Source organism: Sinohyriopsis cumingii, chromosome 4 (genome assembly GCF_028554795.1).
Source record: "Sinohyriopsis cumingii isolate HCF-2022 chromosome 4, ASM2855479v2, whole genome shotgun sequence".
In the NCBI taxonomy this organism is placed as follows: domain Eukaryota; kingdom Metazoa; phylum Mollusca; class Bivalvia; order Unionida; family Unionidae; genus Sinohyriopsis; species Sinohyriopsis cumingii.
Window position 1 is genome coordinate 97,272,908 of NC_142964.1, and position 23,914 is coordinate 97,296,821.

The 23,914-nt window shown below is 35.9% G+C and overlaps 1 protein-coding gene across 2 annotated transcripts in view; it reads right to left on the minus strand.

Moving 5' to 3' along the window:
- LOC149801726 (nuclear receptor 2C2-associated protein-like) overlaps positions 1-23,914 on the minus strand; it is a 28,750-nt gene that overhangs the window by 4,009 nt on the left and 827 nt on the right. Inside the window, exons 1-3 of one of the 2 annotated variants that reach the window (XM_089956035.1) lie at positions 17,501-18,061; positions 16,658-16,748; positions 4,231-4,407 (exon numbers count right to left, since the gene is read on the minus strand). In XM_089956035.1, coding sequence (XP_089812161.1) covers positions 4,231-4,407; positions 16,658-16,748; positions 17,501-17,613 — 381 coding nt within the window. In that variant the 5' untranslated portion in view covers positions 17,614-18,061. Of the gene's footprint in view, positions 1-4,230; positions 4,408-16,657; positions 16,749-17,500; positions 18,062-23,914 lie in introns of those variants that run through there. The other variant, XM_089956036.1, reaches the window with a different exon arrangement.

The window sequence follows — 23,914 nt, forward strand, 5'->3', positions numbered from 1 at the left end:
GACAAGTTCTTCATATTCTGTGAAAGTGCAGATTGTTAATCAGAATGTCACATTATTTGCCCGATTTTAATAAATACGATGTCAGATTCAGTTATATTGCATAAACTATAAACCTATGCCAAATCTCACCAGAACTGCATTCATTTTTACTACCAATCACTGCCATCTCACCTCTGTCCACACTGGGTTCGAGTCTCAGGCTCAGCCAATGAGGGTATGTGAGAAAGCTTACAAGAAGCTTCCTGTGGGTTGGTGGTTCTTACCAGGGCTTTCACAAGTGCTCCTACACCAGTTATACTGCCCACTAATATAGCATATATTGTGCTGAGAAATGGCACTAAACCCTAAAACAGCAACAACAAAGACAACATTATGCTAAAATGATAATACCCACTTCTATGTTGCTATTTGCAGCTTTCTAATATTCAACTCCTATAATTATTCTTCTGGCAACAGAAAAATACATTAAATTTTAACCCATCTTCTATATCATTATTGAAATATCTGCTCCAAAAATTTGAAATGTAATCCATCGGATTTGTCAAATGTGTTTGATAGCAAACAAAGCTGCAAATCTATTTTTCTGTGAAACAGGAAAAAGCAACCCCCACCCATCAAGACAAGAGTAAACAATGTAGAATAGAGATATGGCTAAAACTACAAGTGCAGTGAGTATCTGTTTGACATGGCAGTAATATGAATTACAAATCCAGTGTTTTAATACCTACATGCAAAGGTATGGACTTTTTCACCTTTATAAGTTACACTGCCTGTATGCAATATAGATTACATGTACATGTAACACAGATCCAGATCTGCTATGCATAATGCACTAGCAGATCTGTTTTAATATAGTTTGCATGGAGTAATCAGTAGAACAAACAGAACAGATCATGCTCTCGCACTGCATTATGCAATGGCAGATCAGGGTCTATTTTGTTTGAAGTTGGACCTTACTAATAGGTGGGCATATATTTTATTCACAGCTTTCAAGGCCACTGCTGCAGTTACACGTATAAAACTAAGCAATGGCCTTTCTTATACTATAATTACGAAAAAATGTCTTGAGAAAGAAAAATGCTGATTAACAATTTTTCATTGACAACAATAATCTAGGTGATCTAGACATTATCCTACGCAGAATAATTTCCCAATGTGTACCTGGTATACAATAACTGAAACAATGCTATTTACTTGAAACAATTTGATTCTCGACCTTTCCAAAGGATGTGCACATTACAGATAATGATAGCCATTATATGTGAATCACTGACAATGTGCATGCTGAATCTCACACAGATTGTTTCATTTGTTTCATTCAGTGTTTATGACATCTTTTGTTTAATATATCTGACAGTTTGGGTAAATCATCCAGGGATGGTCCTGGCTTTTAAAAAGCTGTCGCCAAAAAAATCGCCAACCTCAATATTTTGTCGCCAATTTTCAAAAAGTGTCGCCAGAACAAGTAGTGAATATTTTTTGAAGTGTTAATTTAGTCTATTAATGTAACAGGCAATGAAAATTACAAAAGATGGGTTAGTTAGTACTCTAATTACAATAAGCATTAACAAAATGTTACAAAGTGTTATATGAAGATCCGTTGCGATTTTAGTGCTGCCAACTTGTTGAATGCAGTTTCAAAGTCTAATTTTTCACATCTGTACATGCTGATTCTCATTAAATTCTCGAGAGATGAAATGCAAAGTTTATTTCTGATGTCAGTTTTTATGAGGTTCATCTTACTGAATCCACGTTCACAGTCTACAGTGCTGACAGGTGACACCAGTAGTCTCTCGGCAGCCCCCCCCCCCCCATGGCTAGCTTCACAAAGCTTGAAGTGAACTGCTTCCTAAATCCCAAGAATGATCACTGAATGCTGTATAAATTTTCTCGACAAGCAAAGATCTCCATTCCCACGAATGAAACTTACATGAGTCAACACCTGGCAATATTGGACCGTATATATAAGCATAAATTCACACCCAATTTAGGGATTCTTTCACTCCTGTATTTTGAGAAATAAATAATTATTATTAATTATGCAAAACTGTTTTTTTCTTGCTATTTCTTGTTGCGGAGTTTAAGTCTCTGCAGCCATAACAAGGATTGATGGCAAAAGGAAAAGATCAATGAGTAAAATGCTGCACTGTCGACAGATATAATTGTGATTGAGATTTTTTCCATTTGCTTTGTAATTATACGCAATAGTCGGTACTTCAAAGGTTATCAGTTTTCTATGAAGGTTCAGCAAAACTATTGTATAGGTATATGTAAAAAAAAAAAAAAAAAAAAAACAACAGAAGGACATTCAATTAATTGTATCTGTTCTATTCGCGTCTTCAGAAGTCGGTCAGTTGTAGGTATAGTTCGGTAGCATGATTGACTGTATCACAGCATACAGTACTCAGCCCAGATGTCAGCATAAGCAGATTATGATGTAACAATGCACTCTAAAGATGGGGTTGTCAATACGAACAAAGGATCATTTGTGTAACAGATTGATTCCAATGCATTGCTTAGTCAAGTTTGTGGCTTCATTTCATTCTCCCTTTTAATTTATCCAGTCCAAATCCATTATTGTATGTACAAATTAAATAACCAAAAAGTCTGTCACCAAAAAAATCACCAGATGGGATACTTTTGTCGCCAATAAGGAAAAAAAATCGCAATTTGCGACACTGGCGAAGCCCAGGACGATCCCTGATCATCCTTAGGATCATCATGATATTGTTTCATACTGATATGTATATATAAAAACACATGATGAAAAAATCAATAATACAACTGGATGTACTGCCTGGATATGTATATAGTATGTTTATGTAGGATATCTTAACTGATTATAGGAAACTGCAGTGGTTTCCATACTTGAAACTGCATTCATCTTTTCTGATAATAACACATGTTTTCCAAATGTAACTACTATAGTTTAAAGATTTTTTTGTTAGCAAGATCTTTAAATCAGTCTGGTGTGTAATGTATACAACCAATTCTCATCAAATTTGATTATTTCCAAGCGATGCCACATTTGATGTGGAAAAAACTTCATCCTGAAAGAAAATAATTTAATCTAAAATGTACGGTATACAGTTTAAGATATATACTTTACATATAACTGATTTGTCATTAACAGTTTTGCCACATTACAGAGGTACTTTTGACTTCCACACAGAACTTATTCAGAAACCAAAGGAAGGTACAGCTATCACATCTATTGACTAACAAGCAATCAAACCCATGGATGACAGAGATAATAAGCTTTACTGATATACCCAGCAAATGTTCAAATCAAATTTCAAACAACATACCCAAAGCTGAACAAACCTGTATAAAAGTCAGCTTGCCTAGCAATGGCTAACTGAATAATTAAACTTGCCTTGCATGAATTGTGCGTGCCCAAAAATATTACAACATAATATCACAATGTAAGTTTAAAAATAAGGTAAATTAAAATATGGGAAGTATTCCTTAAATTGTGTTTTTTACTTTACATATAAACAGTTTATTTTAGTATATTCTTACTTTATTTTACACATTAAAAACTCATGCCAATAATGAATATTACCAAAAAAGATGTATCTAATAGTACGTGCTTGAACTGATAGCTAGAACATATGATGCGTAGATAATTACAAGATTAATGATAGATACTTGGCAAATATTCATTGATCTCCTATAATTACTATGTAAACAATAGATTACACACTGTTCATGGGTGGTTATGTTTTGTTACATCAATATCACTTGAAGACAAATCCACACAGCCAATCATCAGAGATCAGTGCTTTTGATTCCAATACATCTGTAATAGAACAATGGTGAGTTGTCATTTACAGTTATAATTAAGTCACTTTGAAATTGGCAACATGTATGAAACTAGTCTTTGACAAGCCAAGAAAATTGCCTGGGCAATTTCACTGGCCAGCATAATGCTTATTATTGTGCTGGCTAATGAAAATCCCTAGGTAACTTTCACCTACTCAACCGCTGCCTGTGGCTATGTTAGGACTTGACAGTTTATGAATCCTGTATACTTAAAAATATTATGATTAAAATGTAACTGATAACAAGTCCCTGTTTTTCAAAACTTGTTTCAAATAATAACCATCTGCATTATCAAGATGCCATTTAACTCAAACAAGATGAATTGTGATAGTAAATAAAGTGGCAATGAAAAATAAGACAAAGTTGATACTGCAAGCTAATTCCAACCACAATAAAAAAGGATACTTGTAGAGAATTCACATCTTCTGGGTAAAATTCAGCTAATTTTTTCACTTCCCCACCAGACACCTCAGTACCCTCTATACAACATTCTCTGCCAGCAAAACCCCCATGGAACTGAATATGTAACTCCTGTAGCTTCAAAGATGTCTGAAATTCAATTTCAATCCACTGTGGTGACCCCTGGAAAAGAGAAAATACAGTGTGCAAATATCAAATACATGACTAGTAAATAGGATGAAGTAATATAATAAACTAATTCATCAAGGACATTCTTTAAAATTATTCTGTTTATTTTGGTTACCATGGATATTTTATTTCATGATTAAGTTTGAAGGATGAAACTTTCCAAACTCTAAGTCAACTGTTTTCAACACATGTATCGTCAAATTTTCATACTTTAGTTCAATTATTAGTACATATTCATTAAGCATATGAGATTCATGACCAATATCTGCCATAATATACATGTAATGCACCAATAAGTCAATACCTTTTGTTTTACTTAAGACTCTATATGAAGAGCACAGACCCTGATCTGCCACGTCATTATGAAATGACTTCACTTTATATATGGCTAAATTAAATATGGTAAACTCACTTGCAACATTTTTGGTACATGAGTAACTTTAAAGAATTATACAGTGTATACAGGGAAAACAAAAGACAAAAGCCTCCCTGTCACTGACCATTTAATTTTATTTGCGGGCGGTGGGCACTGAGATTTTCTTTCAAGCCAGGATATTATTTTCAATTAACTATTGGATATAATAGGTTCCTTTTCTTTTCTATAAATCAGAGGAAGAATATTTTTTTTCCTACTATTTGAGGACTGGATACAAAATATTCCCTCCAAACCATTAAATGATCTGTCCCTTACTTCTTTAACTCAGGTGACAGTCCATTCAAAGTTAAACTTTGATTATATGCTGGCACTCGCAGACACTTGGGTCAAGTTTGCAACAATTGAGTTTAATTTTCTTATTCAAAGAAAAAATATCCACATTCCTTGAACTTACAATCAAATCAAACCATAGTAATTTTGTATCTTGTCTGCAATGCATTCATTAAGGTGACAATGGACAGTCCATTGATGAACCATGGAAAACTAAGATCATCAACAGTCAGTTTTTTAAATGCATGAATGTGAATCACAGATGCCAATGTTTCACCTGCAATAAACATTGCCTAACATCATCATACATGGTCACATAAATCATGAGAATCTGTAATGTGTCCATACATGTACATGTAGCTGTCATTTAACATTAGTGTACTGACTAAAGACAGATCCCATGGACATCCATGATGACTCCTTGGACGATCTATGGCTGACATATTGTCTGTCTGTTGTAGCCCAATCTCTAAATGCTTACTAGTTGAGAACAACTGCAAACTGCACAGATGCAGAACTGCTATCTCATAACGCACTTATCTAGCAGATCTGGTTCTAAGCAGCTTGTTAGGAGTAATCATTAGAACAAAGAACAGATCCTTATCTACTGGCACATTATGTGATACCAGGTTAGAGCTAATTTTGTTTGTAGGTAGACAACTTATATATAAGTATACATTATATCATTCTCAGAGTATCCCCTAGGGATGCAAGATTGGGAATGTAAATTCCCCTTGTCAGAACTTGAGTAGAAATAAATTTAGGCATCAAACTTGGTCAAATACAAAATTTGGGGGTCCCTGAAGCATAAATGAGGGTAAATTCTAACATAAACCTATTTTGTCTCCCTTTACAACTGGTACCTGTTTTTGGGACATCTGACACCAATAGTAATGCTGATGCTTCATCACAGGAGTGTGTACCGCACCGGTGGCCTAGTGGTTAGAGCGTCCGCCTCGGATGCGGGAGGTTGTGGGTTCAATCCCTGACCGAGTCATACCAAAGACTTACAAAAATGGTACTAACAGCTGCCTCGCTTGGAGCTCAGCATTAAGAGGTTAGAGTTAGGACTGGTCGGCCTGGTGTCAGAATAATGCGACTTTGTGGGACATCATGCTACACGTCTCCGGCATGATGCCCCAGTGCTAGACATCATTATAAACTGCCACAATGCAGACATCATAGCAATATGACTGAAAAATTGTTAAAGCTACGTTAAAAATCCAAATCACATCACATCACAGGAGTGTGTAGCAAATGGTTGAACAAGTTGCTCATGGGCTAATTTACTAGGTCATGACAGTGACATCAGTACAAAAATATAAAATTTTATTTTCATGTTCAAGTTTAAAATAATTGACTAAAAAAGAGGTAGATGTTCCAATATATAAATACCAGTTGTCAAAACACTGACATGTGTTCATGCATGCAATCCCCTCACACTGGCAGACTACTGGATTTTTTTAAATTGCATGATGAAAATATATATTTCTGACTTGTACAAATGCACATATTGTTATGACTCAATGGTCTTTAACTATGTAACAGAAAGAAACCAAATCAACAAGTTTAGTAAACACATAACTATCTAAGTTATAAAGTGTAAATTTAAAAGTAACTTACAGTATTGTGAATTAAATTCTAAATAATCCTATCACAAGTCTAAACGTAAAGAATATTCTGAATTAAATATGATAGTCTTGAATGTGCTGGTGTACCAATAGTCTTGAATGAGTTAATGTAGGAATAGTTTTGATGTACCATAATGATATAATTCAGAATGTCTCCAAATAAGTCCTCAATAATCCCAAAGTTGTGTTTTCATTCAAAATGTCAATGAGCACTTTGTAATTCATATGAATAATTTTAACAATTGATTTCTCTCAAACTATAACCTAAGACACAATAAAAAAAGCCATATGTGGGTCATATGGTCAGTTCCAGAACATTCAAAGTTGTAAATAAGGCTAAACCTTGGACTCAAATATCAGTAAACAACTCATTTATAACTAATAAACATGACAAAAACACGAGAAGTCAGGTAGACCAAACTTCTACCCTCAGTTATAGACAAAGGTCCAGCACACCATACAAATTAAATATTCACACAACGTATTAAAATAGATATCTCTATTAAAGTCAATATATACGAAATATCATTATATGTCAATTATCATTTTAATATACCATGAAGTCACTATTTTCATGGGACACAAATTTTTATGGACTTTGTTGTTGCTTAAAATCTTAAATTCAAGACTTTATGAATTACAATCCTCCTGTAAAAAAAGAGCAATTTCCCCAATCCAAAAATTTAAAGACTCCAAGAATGACAATCTTTCTGTTGAAACAACAGAGCCACTTCCTCAGTTCACAAATTTTGTTACTGAATATATTCACTTATAAGATGAATCCAAATGCAAACTACACAGACCCAGATCTGCCATCATGTAATGTACTATTAGAACTGGGTCTCTGATGTTTTAGGAGTGATCAGTAGTTTTAGGAGTGATGGTGGATCAGGCTCCATGCTGTTTGCAGTTGTATTTGACTTGAAAAGTACACACAAATATTTTATATTTACAAAAACCAGAAAAATGTAAACTTAAACAAATAAATGAATTCATGGTATCTAAATACACTCAAAAGATTTCACGCTTTAAAATGTAGAGGAGTGCAACTTTTAAGCATTATGATTCAGACATCATTATGGATTATGCCTTGATTCATACTCATTTACAAAAGTTATTGACATGAAATACTGAATGTCAGACTGGTTACTGTTATTTTTGTCAGACATTAAAGGTTAGTGAGGACATTGACTAGACAAGCCAAACTCAATGTTGAATTCATTATTTAATAGTAATGAACAACTGGACTTACTGCTGAAGACTTCTAACTCATCCTATTTCATTAGCATATTCATTTTTGGGGGTTAATTTCTTTTACCAAAATAACAAAGTTCTGTGAAGTGCTGATGACACGTTGAAAGTTACTATATAATTCAGCTAAAGCATGGTTAGTTGTCAATGAGTTGAAGGCTTGTGCAGTTAATTAGGTCTTCGTAGTGATTACTGCTGACAAATGATTCATCAGTTCATGGCTGCTGTAGACAGCTTGGTGGAGGACAGTTTGGTCAATTAAGAACTCTGTAATTTATGTGTCTGATATAATTTATTATGTATGCAACATAATTAGAGTTATTTAAAAAATAATTAATACAGAGGTATATGTACTTACTGGTTCTTGAATCCAATGGAGCTAGACAATATTACAGGTATACAATTTTGCATGTTTGTGTAAAAGACATTTTTTGTTTTTACAGATTTAATGGAATATGAGCTGTACAACATGGAACAAAGAAACAGATAATTAGGACAGCTACCTATTGCTCAATGCCTATCAAGGATTCCTGTAACTTCATTTCAGTATAAATTTGCATTAGTTTGATGCATTCAACATAGACCAGTGAGTATATGAACAGAATTAAATCTAACGAAAAATGAAATAAGAGTCTCATAAAGGGACTGGTGCTCTAATGGCCACAATGAATCTATATGAATCCAAGATAATACTATTTAATTCTTTTTAACTGCTGAATGTATTCAAGGAATTTTGAAAGACCACCACTCAGTAGCTTATGAAGACAAACAGTAATGTCCACTTGCAACAAATCCAACAATGAAGCGTTATGAGCAGCAGAGTCATCAGACTTCAAGGTAATACTGATTCAGCTATTTTTGATTGGAATTGTATTAAATGCTTGAAAGAAAGCATATTTTTGTTTTCTTTAATTTGATTAAGGTTTGGTTTGGTTTTGTGTGGTTTAATGCCATTTTTCAGCACATGACAGGTTATACATGGTGATCTGTATATTTAGTGGAAGAAGAAGCCAAGTAGAATTTGGGAAGAAACACCAACCAATGGGAAGCTACTGGCAAGCTTTCTCACATACCCACACATCAAGTCATTTGCAGACAGATCATTTGAGATGAGCCAAGCTTGAAGGTGAAGAATATGTGGGCTGTTGTGTAAGAGAGAGCTTCTTTATTGAAACAGGCCTTTCCACTGAGGTAATATACCGGGATGGTCCACCAGCAGGAGGTCTTTCCACTAAGGTAATATACTGGGAAGGTTCACTTGCAGGAGGTCTATCCACTGAGGTAATATACTGGGATGGTCCACCAGCAGACTGAGAAGATTGTTGAAATACAATCACTGGGGCAACAAAGGGGCTATCATACTGAGCTGAGAGGTGGAGTTTTTCACTTGTGAAGAACCTGTGGGATGATCCAAAAAGGTGAGAAGGTGTAAGTGAAGAGACAATCCCACTTCAGGTTGAAAGCATCCACTGCCCAGGCCTTCTGGTCAGGGATTAGGGAAACCTGGAAGGGGAGCTTGTTGTTTAGCCTTGTAGCAAATAAGTACACCAATTGAGTTCCACACAGCTGTAACAGGGAGTCTACTACAGATTGGTGGAGTGACCATTCCATAAGGACTATCGTACCTTTCCTTGACATAAGGTCTGCCAAAATATTCTCTTTGCTGGGAACATGGCAAACTCATTGGATAATTCCTTCAGGTTTCCCTGCAAAAGAGTTTCCAAGCCTCCATGTAAAGAGAAGGTGCATGTGTGTCTACTTGTATCTTGAAGTATGCTACCACCAACATGCTGGCTGAGACCATTATACAGTTACTTCGTATTTTGCAGATACACTCCTGAGTGGCTAAAAACAGGATCCTCACTTCCAAATTGTTAATGTGGAGGATAGATTTTTCCTGGGACCATTAGCCCTGAGGAGTCAGTCCTTCCTGCTTTAGAAAGACCTGTCCTATGCCAGACATACATGCAAACACATACAGCAGTAGGGTTTGGGGGGTGTATAGGGTCTCTGGACAGAAACTGGTCCCAATTTGTCCACCAAAACAGATTGTGAAAATCCTGACCTTCAGAAACCTGAGCATTCAGAGGATCCTGTGCAATTTCCAGACTGCCAAAAGGAGAAACTGGAGGATACAAGCACAATCTGTCATGGGGTACCAGGTTTGCTGTGGAGTTCAAAGTCCTCAACTAAAAACATAAAGTCAGGCCAATAACATGGTCTCAGCACCTCCAACTGGGAAAGAATCTTGTCTACTCTGTCCTGAGGGTCACAGACTAGCCCTCTGTGAGTCAATTCATCCCCAAAATCTTGAGAAGGAGTTAGCACTTTTTCTAGGTTGGGTAAAAGATGGGTAAACATCAAGGCAGATCTAGTCTGTGGGAGTCTAGCCAGCCATTGTGGATCAATCAATTAATAAAATAATGAAGGACTGGGATGCCTAGTGACATTAACTACTCCTATGACTCTGGTAAATGCTCTAGGTGCAGAGGCTAGGTCAAATGGAAGATCACAGAATTGGAAGACCTTCCCATCCAAGTAAAACTGGAGGTACTTCCTGTGTGGAGGAAAAACAGGAATATAAAGTATGCATTCTGAAGTTTGATGGTGACCATTGAGCTGCCAGGTCTTATGACATTCCTGTGAGGCTGTGGCCTCCATTTTAAAAGATTCTTCTTGCTGAAATCGGCTTAGATGCAACTGTTGATAATTAGACAAAACTTTCCACCTATCTTTGGTACCAGAAAAATCTGGATGCAGATGGCTGGAGACTGGTCATCGAAGACCCTCTCTACTGCATCCTTGTAAAGTGGTGAACCAGATTCAACTTGTGGAAAACATGGTAAACATTAATAGAGGAGAAAGATCCTGAATGTAAAGCAAGTAACCACTTTTTCTAATAGAAAGTACTTGGAAAAGAGGTTTAGTGTGATGCCTATGGGAATCAACAGAAGAGAGACTCTGCAGAAGAGGGAGCAACGTCCCTAGAGATTCAACATTGTCATTTGGAAGGTCCTGCATACTTCTTCCCTGGGCCTAAATGTCATGTGCCCTTTAAGGAACCAACTGGCAAAGGGTGGGGTAGGGTGGATAATCTCTGAAATGGGGTTGCTGTTAGTAGTGGGACTGTGAGGCCTTAAAGAATTTTAGCATTCTTATCATGTGTGCCATCAGGATGAGTTTTCTTCTTGGACATTTTCAAAGGGTCAGGAGCAGATGTGGTGGACCTGTGTTGATGGTCTCTCAAATCCTGTGAAGCCACAAAAGGGATGAGCCCTCCAAAGATAGTCCCTGCCTCCAGAAGAGTAGTCTTCAGAAGGTTCCTACTCTGCTCTGGTAAGACCTTGGATGTGTCCACAACAACATCCCAGCAGAGGTGGAAAGTCTCTGCTGACAAGGCTACAGATAAGGCCTTCTGATAATGCCAATCAACTATCCTTAGCATCTAATTATCCAATTACCTCTGGCCAGATGGTTTGAGTTGGTGTTAGTAGTTGCATCATGTTACAGATTGCATGTCAATATGAAGAAAATATTTCCCCAATCTGGAGTAAAATAGACAGAAACTTTAAACCAGAATACCTTAGAAACTACTTGTTTGATTTTGACCAAATTTGGCAGATAACTTTCTTGTAGTTAAATGACAAATCTGTGCAACTGTGCGCATAAGCATGGGTAGCTTTGAGAAATATTTGGATATTCAAGTTTCTTCTCTGAGATATTTAAACAGATTCCTTTTCTGGCAGTCCATCATCTGATATGTACATGTATTATGAAAACTGCTGCACCTTGTTCAATAAATTCAATTCAGATCATGTGATATTAATCATCCATTTTCAACAGGATTAGATAAGTCAGACTGGCAAGATGTCAGTTTCTGACAAGATTTTCTTTTGGTAAATCTTATTTCCTTAAAAAATAAAATAAAATAAAAACAAGAGTCCCTAGAAGGAACTGATGCTCTAATGTCCAAGATAAGACTGTTTCTTCATTTTAACTACTGAATGTTTATAACATATCGTTATTCTTAAGTGTTAACAAGACTTTCAATACTGGATTTCTGGTCAGCACCTTTTACATTCAGGACCACAGACATCATTATAAGCTGTTTGGTAATAACCCCATATCAATAAGTCCATTCATTCAGAAGGAGTAGTGAAAAAGAAATGTCAAGATGGACATTATGGCAGCCATATTAGATGCAAGACTGACATCATTTTTATTTAGGACAAACCAGACCCATGTCAATATGACTTTAAAGTTTGGAGAAGCGGCAATAACAAGATTCTCAAGCTATCAAGGTGGCCATAGTGGATGTCAAATTATCGTATTTTCACTCAGGAACAGCCTGATACCATAAAAGACATTTGGTGAAAAATCTTGCTGACATTACCATCACATCTTAAGTCAGATCAACATGTTTTAGTTTAGAACCATCTACACACAAAAGTCTCTAGGAGAAAACCCCATGTTGATATATTTCTGTTTAGGAGAAGCAATAATGAAATTTTCAAGAGGGATGCCATTGTGGCCATATTGGATATATGACTGGCATCATTTTCATTTAGGACCAACTAGACATCGTATGTATTTTGGTAAAAACCCAAACTGACATGACCATCCATCTTGGAGGAGTAGCATTAACAAGATTTTCAAGACTGCTGCAATGGTGGCCATATTTTAGGTTAGTTCAACACCGTATTCACTTAGGACCAACTATACCATCATAATTCGGCTCCTGGTGGCAAGCCCAAGTCAAAATGACTTCCTTTTTTTTTAAGAAAGAGTAGCAATAACAAGAATTTTAAAAATGACCACCATGGCAGTCATATCGGAAGTCCAAACAGCACCATTATCACTAAGGATCAATTAGACATCATAGGAAGTCATCAGGACAAACCACATTTCAATAGGACATTGTGTTCTGATGAAGCAGCCACAACAAGAGTTTCAAAATGGCTGCCACGGTGGTCATACTGGACACTAGATCCATGCCACATTTCATTCAGGACTAATGAGGCATAATAAAAAGTCTTTCAGTGAAACATCAATGTTGTTATGACCATCCATTCAGGAAGAGTAGCAATAACAAGATTTTCAAGATGGCCACTGTGGTAGCCATTCTGAATTCCCACATGGTGCCATTTTCATTAAGGACCAACAAGACCTTGCGATGAATGTGTGTATAAAGTTCCAAGGCAATCCTCCAATTAGTTTAGGAGGAGTAGTAACAACAAACTTCACCAAAAGGCTATCACATAAGCTCTTCTGGTCTATGACCAGTAGTGGTAATGATAGAACTTTAACAGATATTCTTTTCCAATGGAAATGAAAAAACCAAAGTAATGTACAAGATGCCAATCAAATTAATGTAGTGAACAGCATGTGATCATAAAAACCCCTCATTGATGTTATTGTCAAAATGAGGTCAATGAAATGGCATCAAGTGACTTATATAAACACCCTAATATTATTTATTTTCTTTAGATTCTTACATTGCTACATGTAACACTCATCAATAATATTTATGAAAGCCATGCCTGTATTCAAAATTTAAACAAAGAAATCTCAAGAAAAGCAGACTGAATACATCCTACAGAAGCCATGGTTTCAGAGCTACTCAGGTTTTTCATATGGATTTAATTTTAATGAATCTTAATTACTTTATCACTATCCTTTCCAAAGTTTGAAATCAAACAAAATACTGTCGCAAATGTTCTATAATGTTATATGATTGCTGGTGGAAAAATTCTTTACTGCATTATTAATATTATTATGATTATTATTACCATTGCAGCACTGGTCTGTCATAGCTTATAAAGTGTTAAATGTGAAGAAATAAAAGAGGTCAGTGCAGATAATTGCAGCTGCTTCCTTCATTGTAAATTTAAGTTGTGTGGCCTTGACTCAGGAAACAATGACTTACATTCCTCAATTTCAAAAGGTGGCATCAACTAAGTAGTAAATATTAAGTTTTCTTTCCAATTATAAATACATTGTGTATTTTTACCTATTGTTCAAGGTTAAATTCAAATGTGGGTGACATGAGGTTAAATTCAAATGTGGGTGCCATAAGGTTAATCCAGATGTAGATGCAATGAGATTAAATGCAAATGTGGGTGCTACGAGGTTAAATACAAATGTGGGTGCTACGAGGTTAAATACAAATGTGGGTGCTATGAGGTTAAATACAAATGTGGGTGCTACGAGGTTAAATACAAATGTGGGTGCTACGAGGTTAAATACAAATGTGGGTGCTACGAGGTTAAATACAAATGTGGGTGCTACGAGGTTAAATACAAATGTGGGTGCTACGAGGTTAAATACAAATGTGGGTGCTACGAGGTTAAATTCAAATGTGGGTGCTATGCAATTAAATCCAAATGTGGGTGCTACGAGATTAAATGCAAATGTGGGTGCTGTGAGGTTAAATCCAAATGTGGGTGCTATGAGGTTAAATCCAAATGTGGGTGCTATAAGATTAAATGCAAAAGTGGGTGCTATGAGGTTAATCCAGTGTGGGTGCAATGAGATTAAATGCAAAAGTGGGTGCTATGAGGTCAATCCAAATGAGGGTGCTATGAGGTTAATCCAAATGTGGGTGCTACGAGGTTAAATCCAAATGTTGGTGCTATGAGGTTAAATCCAAATGTGGGTGCCATGAGGTTAATCCAAATGTGGGTGCTATGAGATTAAATCCAATTGTGTGTGCCATGAGGTTAATGCAAATGTGGGTGCTACGTTATTAAATGCAAAAGTGGGTGATATTCGGTCAATCTAAATGAGGGTGCTATGAGGTTAAATCCAAATGTGGGTGTGATTAGGTTAAATCAAAATGTGGGTGCTATGAGGTTAAATCCAAATGTGGGTGCCATGAGGTTAATCCAAATGTGGGTGCCATGAGGTTAATCCAAATGTGGGTGCCATGAGGTTAATCCAAATGTGGGTGCTATGAGGTTAAATCCAGTGTGGGTGCTATGAGGTTAAATCCAAATGTGGGTGCTATGAGGTTAAATCCAAATGTGGGTGCTATGAGGTTAATCCAATGTGGGTGCTATGAGGTTAATCCAATGTGGGTGTTATGAGGTTAATCCATTGTGGGTGCTATGAGGTTCAACCAAATGTGGGTGCTATGAGGTTAATCCAAATGTGGGTGCTATGAGGTTAAATCCAATGTGGGTGCTATGAGGTTAAATCCAAATGTGGGTGCTATGAGGTCAAACCCAAATGTGGGTGCTATGAGGTTAATCCAAAGTGGGTGCTATGAGGTTAATCCAATGTGGGTGCTATGAAATTCATCCAAATGTGGGTGCTATGAGGTTAATCCAATGTGGGTGCTGTGAGGTTAATCCAAATGTGGTGCTATGAGGTTAAATCCAACTGTAAGTGCTATGAGCTAATGAGGTTAGAAAAAAGATTGAAGAATCATGGTCCATTAATAGCAGGGAGAAAAAAAACAAGAACCAAAAAGGTCTGAATAGCAGATAAGAGAAAGTCACATTAAAAGCAAATAACACAAACTGAACTGAAAACACACCCATGCATGCACACATACAAACTGAAATGAAAAAAATATAAAATGGAACACTTATGAGAACTTATTCTCTTTCCACCACATATGCATAACAAAACAGCATGACCTTGAGGTATGCACTGCAGATTCTGATTTGGGCAGTCTGGTGTACAAGCTTTATTATGGCCACTAATTCTTTTAGCAACCTATTGGTTGTTTCTTTTCCAAACAAAGAATTCACTTCACATGGTAGTTATTTGATAATACATGTAATGTATAGTAAAAACATGTGAATTCTTTAATATTCATGCTGGCTAATAAAAGTTATGAAGATTTTTGTTGTTGTTGTTGTTGTTGTGGGGTTTAACACCATTTTTCAGCACACAATAGGCTATGCATGGCAACCAGTATTAATGGTGGAGGAAGATCCCAGGAAAACGCCGGGAAGAACCACCGACCCACGAGAAGCTACTGGCAAGCTTTCTCACATACTCACATTAGCCAAAACCTAGACTCAAACCCACGCAGACAGAGGTGAGATGGCAGTGATCCGTAACGGAGAGCACTTTAGACCACTCAGCCACTCGGGACCCCAAGTTATGAAGAATAAAACCACTACATGTTGGTATTTTATATAAATATGCAACTGAATATGAATTCATTGAAAACTGTTTCTTTAGAATAATTTCAAACCTATAAAAGCACTCCTTCAGCTATATACTGTAAAGTAACTGCCATGGGATGACAATCCCTTACCAGAAGGGGAGAAAACTCAAGCTAAAAGACGAACAGGAAATTGTGCATTCTGAGATACAAGCCACACTGTGGCCATGGGGCATTCTTGGATGCAAGCCACAACATTGGATATTGGGCAGTCTGGGAAACAAGCCACATTGGAAAATGGGTTCTATTAGGTACAAGCTACACTGTGGCCTCTCTACAGCATCAGGTACAAACCATATTGTGGCCATTTATACTGCACTCTTAAAGTACATAACCTTTATTATAAACTAGGATATGGTTTTGGGAGTGCGGGAACTCACAATTGCTTCATGAAAGAAACTACAGGGATAATTTATGACTTGGAGATGTTTAAACCTTATATTCTTTTATTCTCCACCCTAACCTCATCACGAAACCTACCTGATCTGAGTTCCAGCAAGTGTCTTCCTTTCCATCAAAAAGGTGCTTCTTTCCAAACTGCTTCACATCCCTGTTTAAAACAGAGCTTACTCTGCAAAAAAAGAGCAAAAAAAACATTATAAGGCTAACATGTATAGAATTCATCTTCTCTCAACCCTCCATTGCATTACTTATGAAGCAGAAGCTTCCTTGACTGGTTAGAATTTATTTTTATATGGTATTAGTTGTAATAAAGATCACTCCTCATTATAATGTTGTCCATGTCAGATAATAAATAATAAAGTACAAAATACCACTTAATGAAATGGGATTCATGGCAATACCAGCCTACAACAGGAAAATGTGTTAATATGAAGGGTGATTTAGTGAGAGAGTGCTGTGCTTGAAAACTTTCTCTTTACATTTATTGTGAGCCCATCTTGAAGCAGCATGATGCACCATTCAGGAAGTGAACTTTTATGGTAATTTGTAGCAATTGTATCTAATGAACTAGTCAACTGAAAAACAATTAATCCCAGCTATTAATCTGCCACCTGTCAGTATTGTACCGTCAAGAAGTACTGCAGGAGAGAATTAATTTCCGTTAGAACTTAATAAACTTTTACACGACCTAAACAAGTATAATATAGTGGTCCATCTCTTATAAGGCTACCACTTATGTTGGTCCTACATTTCAGGAAGACAAAATGAAGTATATGACTCAACAGTAAATGCAAGCAGACATAAACATCAGCCCCTAATGTGGTTAATATAGTGAAAAATGGAAAAATAACACAAAATTAGATATTTATATCTCAAATTTAGTAAATTCATTCTGTCCAGCTGATCTAGATGTACACATACCTCATCCAGAGGTGGGCATCTGAATCAGAAATTGTCAGAATGACAACTTCATTCCATGTGTCAGTGATCCCACTCTTGCAGGAATGGGAAGCTGTTGTACCCAAAAGAGCCATGGATCGATCCCTCTCTTATGGGAATTGGCAATTTCCCTACAGTGGGAAGTGCTCTAGACACAATCCTGGTAATGGTGGGGGACTTCCAGGCCCTAGACACAGTCCTGGGAATGGATGTGGATTTCCAGTAACAAATAGTTAGAAACATGTCCCTTCTTTATGACTGCTACAGCTTTCTGCTAAGTCCCAGGCTTTGTCAGACCAAGGACAACTAACAGGACAATGTCTCTGCATACATTTTTGATGACCATATTTACCCACACCTTAGGACACCTTAAGTGTTACGTGTTTTGGAGCTAATAAACAGTAACAAAGAAAAAGTGAAGACAAAAAACTTTGTCAAATTTAACAAATAATTTATTTCCCTGGAAAAACAATGTAAAAATGAAAAAAAGAACTTACAGTTTTAAGAATCAAATCCAAAAATAATCCAAGAATAATTCAAGAATTATTAATTAAGTCAGAAGTCCTAATAATAAAATGTTCTAATGAAATCTGAGTTCAAGCCTCAACGAAAATCCAAAATGGAAAGTAATAACGTATGCTGTAGCTAGTATAGTGCTGTTGTGTCTACAGTTCTTTGTTGTTCCACAGACGGTAATATTCCAGTGTTTGAATTCTGAATAAAATTTAAAGAAATGTGTTTGAACAAAAATTCTCTGTGAGCACTAAAATATTTCCAGAAAAATGAATTAATCTTTTAGAATCCAAATAATATGAACAAAAATTAAAATGTAACTCCAAACTGGTCACAGCAAAATGAACACCTTGACATCAAGTGTTTGAAAGCCCAACTGACTAATTTCTCTATCGACAAAGGTTATACTGTAACTTGAGATGCAAAAACTGATTCCCAAATGAGGGTCAACCCTCCAGAATTTTGAAAATATTGTAGAAGCTATTTATGTCTAAAGTCACACAGTCCCAGTCAGCCTTGATTTCACTATTATCATTAATACATTAAGAATGAATTAAAAAAATGAAGATGTTTACTTGATTCTCAATCAAGGTCAGGAACTAGGACAGCTTTTAGATACAAAGTTTGGTGTTTACAACAAAACAATCAGGTCAAACTAATTTCTGGAAAGTATAAAATTCCAGTAAACAAAATTACATTACTTAACATGCAACAAAATCAAACTTACAGACAATTAAATTAAATCAAATATACATAACATTAAGACAATGAATACGAAATGGAAAAATGCAGAAAACTGGAACAAGAACTGGGTGGGTAATACTTACTCTAACACAAGGTAAGAGAGAAATAAAAACAAAGAAGCACCACTTCACCAGTCAATGTTTCAAAATCCTCAAAATAAATGAAAGGGATACAGATAAATTAAAATTATTTAATGACTGTGCATAAAATATCAAATACAATGCATAAAAGGTTATCTCAGATAGAAAGCCCCCAAATGGTCCGGTTACGTACTGATCTCACTAGGATTTTAAAACTAGGAGTCCAGGACTCCTAATTTGATAAAAATAGTAGTCCCACCAGCAAAGTTGCAGTCCCCTCCCAGAAACATGCTGAAGTGGCTAAACATCCATTAAAATACCAGGAATAAACAAACGCAAAACTCTGTCAGTTTTATTTATTTGTAATTATTTATTATTCTTTAAAAAATTATGTATTAAAATTGATATCATGTACAAATATCATATTCTTTAACTACAGTATAGTTCACTTTTGTCTATGTTGTATTGCACAAAATATTCTGAGGCTTAGCTTTGGATCATATTCCTACACACTAGGTCCCTCTTCTTTGACATCTTTTGTGTTAAGGTCTCATGTTTTATTCTGGATGTTCCATTCATCTTGATTTTTTCTGCACACTGAAGCCTCTCTCGCTTACCACGGATGTCACTAGTGACACCAACACAATTGCAGCTAGGACTGCAAAGTCTGGAAATACATCTCTGTACTCATGAAGCAGAGTTGTACAGGCTTCTGTCACAGTGCAGTTTAATGATTTTATGACTACCTAGCAAGTGGGTGATCTCTAGATGTCTCATGCCTAGAAAATGTGGAACTTTGCAGATTAGAAGAACCAGAAGTTGCCATTGAATTTAATTTCCACATTCTTTACACCTCTGTCATATAGCTCTTGTTTGTCCATTAGAATGAATTTTGTCAATCCAAGGAAAGTTTTATTTCAAATTCTAAGCCATGCATCACATAATTTTATTACACTTGGCTACTGTCCTATCAGAACTATCAGTTCTAGCAACTTTAGCACATTTCTAAATCTCATTAAAATCTCTTATCAGTTTTCTGTTTAACCCAAAAATACTCATCCAAATTTGCAAATGGCATTTTGTCTAAGACTCTATATGTCTTGATTTCAAGGTTACATGCAATATTTACACAGCTACAATCAGAAATGAAAACAATAACAGGGATCGCACTGGGCTTCGACAATGTCACAAATTATGATTTTTTCCCTTATTAGCGACAAAATATACCATCTGGCAATATTTATGGTGACAACATTATTATCTAATAAAAACTATATATAGTCTTGAGTTTGAAGTGGAGAAATTCAAAGGCACCATGACAGGAAGCTGCAAATATGGATGTAAAAATGCACTGGAATCTATTGCTACATAAACAAAACCTTGTGTCATATTGACAAACCACCCTAACAGTGCACTGTTATCTCATACTCTGCTTATGCTGATGCAGAGATCTCGAAAATGCTTAATTATGTGTATTTGGACACAAATTTTTTATCTGGGACACAGAAAACCACCAATGCAAGAGTCCTCCGTATGCATGCTTTTGTAGCAAACAGGAAAGTTTCACGGCACAATAAATATGTTCTAATCACTATGAAAAATGAAGCAATGCTTTTATTTTAGTTTGTTGCTGACTTTCTTTGAGCAATGGTCATCGAATTGCTTTGATGATGGTGCATGTGTTATCAAAGGCTCCGCTAAAGGCTCCCTGTGAAGGACCAAACAAATACCTGTTTGTTATTGCTGAGGCAACATCAGATAATTGTTGAACATTGAGACAGATTTTTTCATTTGCTTAGTATATATCAGTGCTTCAGCACACACAAAATTCTGCCATCTGGTACTTTTTTTAAAATTGCCATCATCTGGTCAACTGTAGCCATTTCACGTTCCTGCCTTCAGAGGTGGTCAATTGTAGCTAGTCAGTTGCATGGTTATTTTGATTATATTACAACATTCAGTAACAAGGCCAGATATCAGCATAAGCAGATTATGATATACAGGGATGGTCCTGGCTTTTAAAAAGCTGTCGCCAAAAAATCGCCAACCTCATTATTTTGTCGCCAATTTTCAAAAAGTGTCGCCAGAACAAGTAGTGTACATTTTTTCAAGTGTTAATTTAGTCTATTAATTTAACAGGCAATGAAAATTACAAAAGATGGGTTAGTTAATACTCTAATTACAACAAGCATTAACAAAATGTTACAAAGTGTTACATGAATATCCGTCGCGATTTTAGGGCTGCCCACTTGTTGAATGTAGTTTCAAAGTCTAATTTTTCACATCTGTACATGCTGATTCTGCTGATTCTCATTAAATTCTCGAGAGATGAGATGCAGAGTTTATTTCTGATGTCCGTTTTTATGAGGTTCATCTTACTGAATCCACGTTCACAGTCTACAGTGCTGACAGGTGACACCAGTAGTCTCTCAGCAGCCCCCCCCTTTATGGCTAGCTTCACAAAGCTTGTAGTGAATTGCTTCCTAAAATCCCAAGAATGATCACTGAATGCTGTATAAATTTTCTCCACAAGCAAAATAGGATCTCCATTCCCAAGAATGAAACTTACATGAGTCAACACCTGGCAATATTGGACCGTATATATAAGCATAAATTCACACCCAATTTAGGGATTCTTTCACTCCTGTATTTTGAGAAATAAATAATTATTATTAATTATGCAAAACTGTTTTGATTTTTTTTGCTATTTCTTGTTGTGGAGTTTAAGTCTCTACAGCGGTAACACGGATTGATGGCAAAAGGAAAAGATCAATGAGTAAAATGCTGTCCTGGCGACAGATATAATTGTGATTGAGATTTTTTCCATTTGCTTTGTATTTATACACAGTAGTCGGTACTTCAAAGGTTATCAGTTTTCTATGAAGGTTCAGCAAAACTATTGTATTGGTATATGTAAAAAAAAAAAACAAAAAAAAAACAGAAGGATTAGCCATTCAATTAATTGTATCTGTTCTATTCGTGTCTTCAGAAGTCGGTCAGTTGTAGGTATAGTTCGGTAGCATGATTGACTGTATCGCAGCATACAGTACTCAGTCCAGATGTCAGCATAAGCAGATTATGATGTAACAATGCACTGTAAAGATGGGGTTGTCAATACAAACAAAGGATCGTTTGTGTAACAGATTGATTTCAATGCATTGCTTAGTCAAGTTTGTGGCTTTCTTTCATTCTCCCTTTTAATTTATCCAGTCCAAATCCATGATTGTATGTACAAATTAAATAACCAAAAAGTCTGTCGCCAAAAAAATTGCCAGATGGGATATTTTTGTCGCCAATAAGGAAAAAAAATCGCAATTTGCGACATTGGCAAAGCCCAGGATGATCCCTGATATAACAATGCACTATTAGGGTGATTTGTCAATATGAAACAAGCATTTGTTTATATAACAATAGATTCCAGTGCATTTTTATATCAATCGTGTTAAGGTCTCATGTTTTATTGTGGACCTTCCCTTCATCTTGATTTTGTTCTGCACACTAAAGCTTCTCTTGCATGCCATGGATGTCACTGGTGACACCAATACAATTGCAGCTAGGACTTCAAAGTCTGGAAATACATCTCTGTACTCTTGCAGTAGAGTTGTACAAGCTTCTGTCAGTGTGCAGTTCAGTGATTTCATGACTACCTTCACTTTAAAGCTGTGCCGATGTCACTTTTTGCTGATTATGCCAATACTGTATATAGCCAATTATTAAAATTGCCGATACCGATTATGAGACCAATTATTTCAAGAAACCGCATGTTCTACAGTTAGTAAAAGCACTAGCATTTGACTGACAAGTAAACCATGCCCTATTTTTGTTGTAACAATGCCTAAAATGGGTGCAGATTTATGTAAACAGTTCAAATGTGGTCTCAAGCTACCAAACATGTGATAACTACTTCCACAATTTATATCCCACCTTATTTCTTATTGTTAACTCATATATGCAAATAATCACTTTACTAAATAACATATTTATTCCGAATTAGTTTTTTGGGGACACATATGCTCTGTGATATGTTTCTTCATTCCTTCTTTTAACTTAATGATGGTAATCAATGCTTACATATACAGTACAGTAATGCCAGGTTAAGTTGACTCGTGTAAGTTTCATTGGTGGGAATGGAGATCATAATTTGCTTGTTGAGAAAAAATCTATAGCATTCAGTGATCATTCCTGGGATTTAGGAAGCAATTCACTAACAAGCAAAGCATGTAAAGCATGGCAAAAATAAATTTCTGAACTCCTGGTTGACAAAGACGTACTTTGTGAAGCTAGCCATAAAAAAGGGGGGGGGGGGCATTTATTTCCTGAATGTGTGAAATCGACAGTCGTATTATACGTCACTTATCTTACATTGCAAAGTGTGATCATAGTGTTTTAGTATTAAAATGTCATTATCTAAATAAAGTTTCTTACAAAACTATTATTTGGAAAATAATATAATATTGATTTGCTAAATACCTGATGTTTTTATTAAAAAAAGAGTAGATATGTTACTATTGATAATGCATTTATTTCAGGTGACAATGGTTAGACCTATGTACTAATGGTGAAGTGCAATGCAAAGACCATGGAAGTAGTGCAAAACAATCATGTAATGATTTATTTTGTAATATTATGGCTGTATTGCTTGTTGTCAATAAAGTAATAACTATCCCATCTTTTTCAATTTTCATTGCCTATTACATTAATAGTCTTGGAAAAATATTCACTTCTTATTCTGGTGAAATTTTTTGAAAACTGGCAACAAAATATTGAGATTGGCAATTTTTTTTATTTGAAGCCAGGACCATCCCTGTAATGTGTATGCTGGAAGTTCAACAGCCACACGAGGCCTCATTGGCTGGTTGGCTGCTGTGACTGGGATGAGTGCATGCATAGTACTGATAATTTGTTGTGAGCAGACAATCACTGAATCAGTGGTAGTTTACAGCAGGTGTGTTAAAAAGTATTTACTTTTAAGAATAAACTGTCTTTCAATTAACCCCCAAATCAAATGTTTATTCCTTAATTTCCACTATTTAATTCTGATTTAAAATTTAAGGCATGT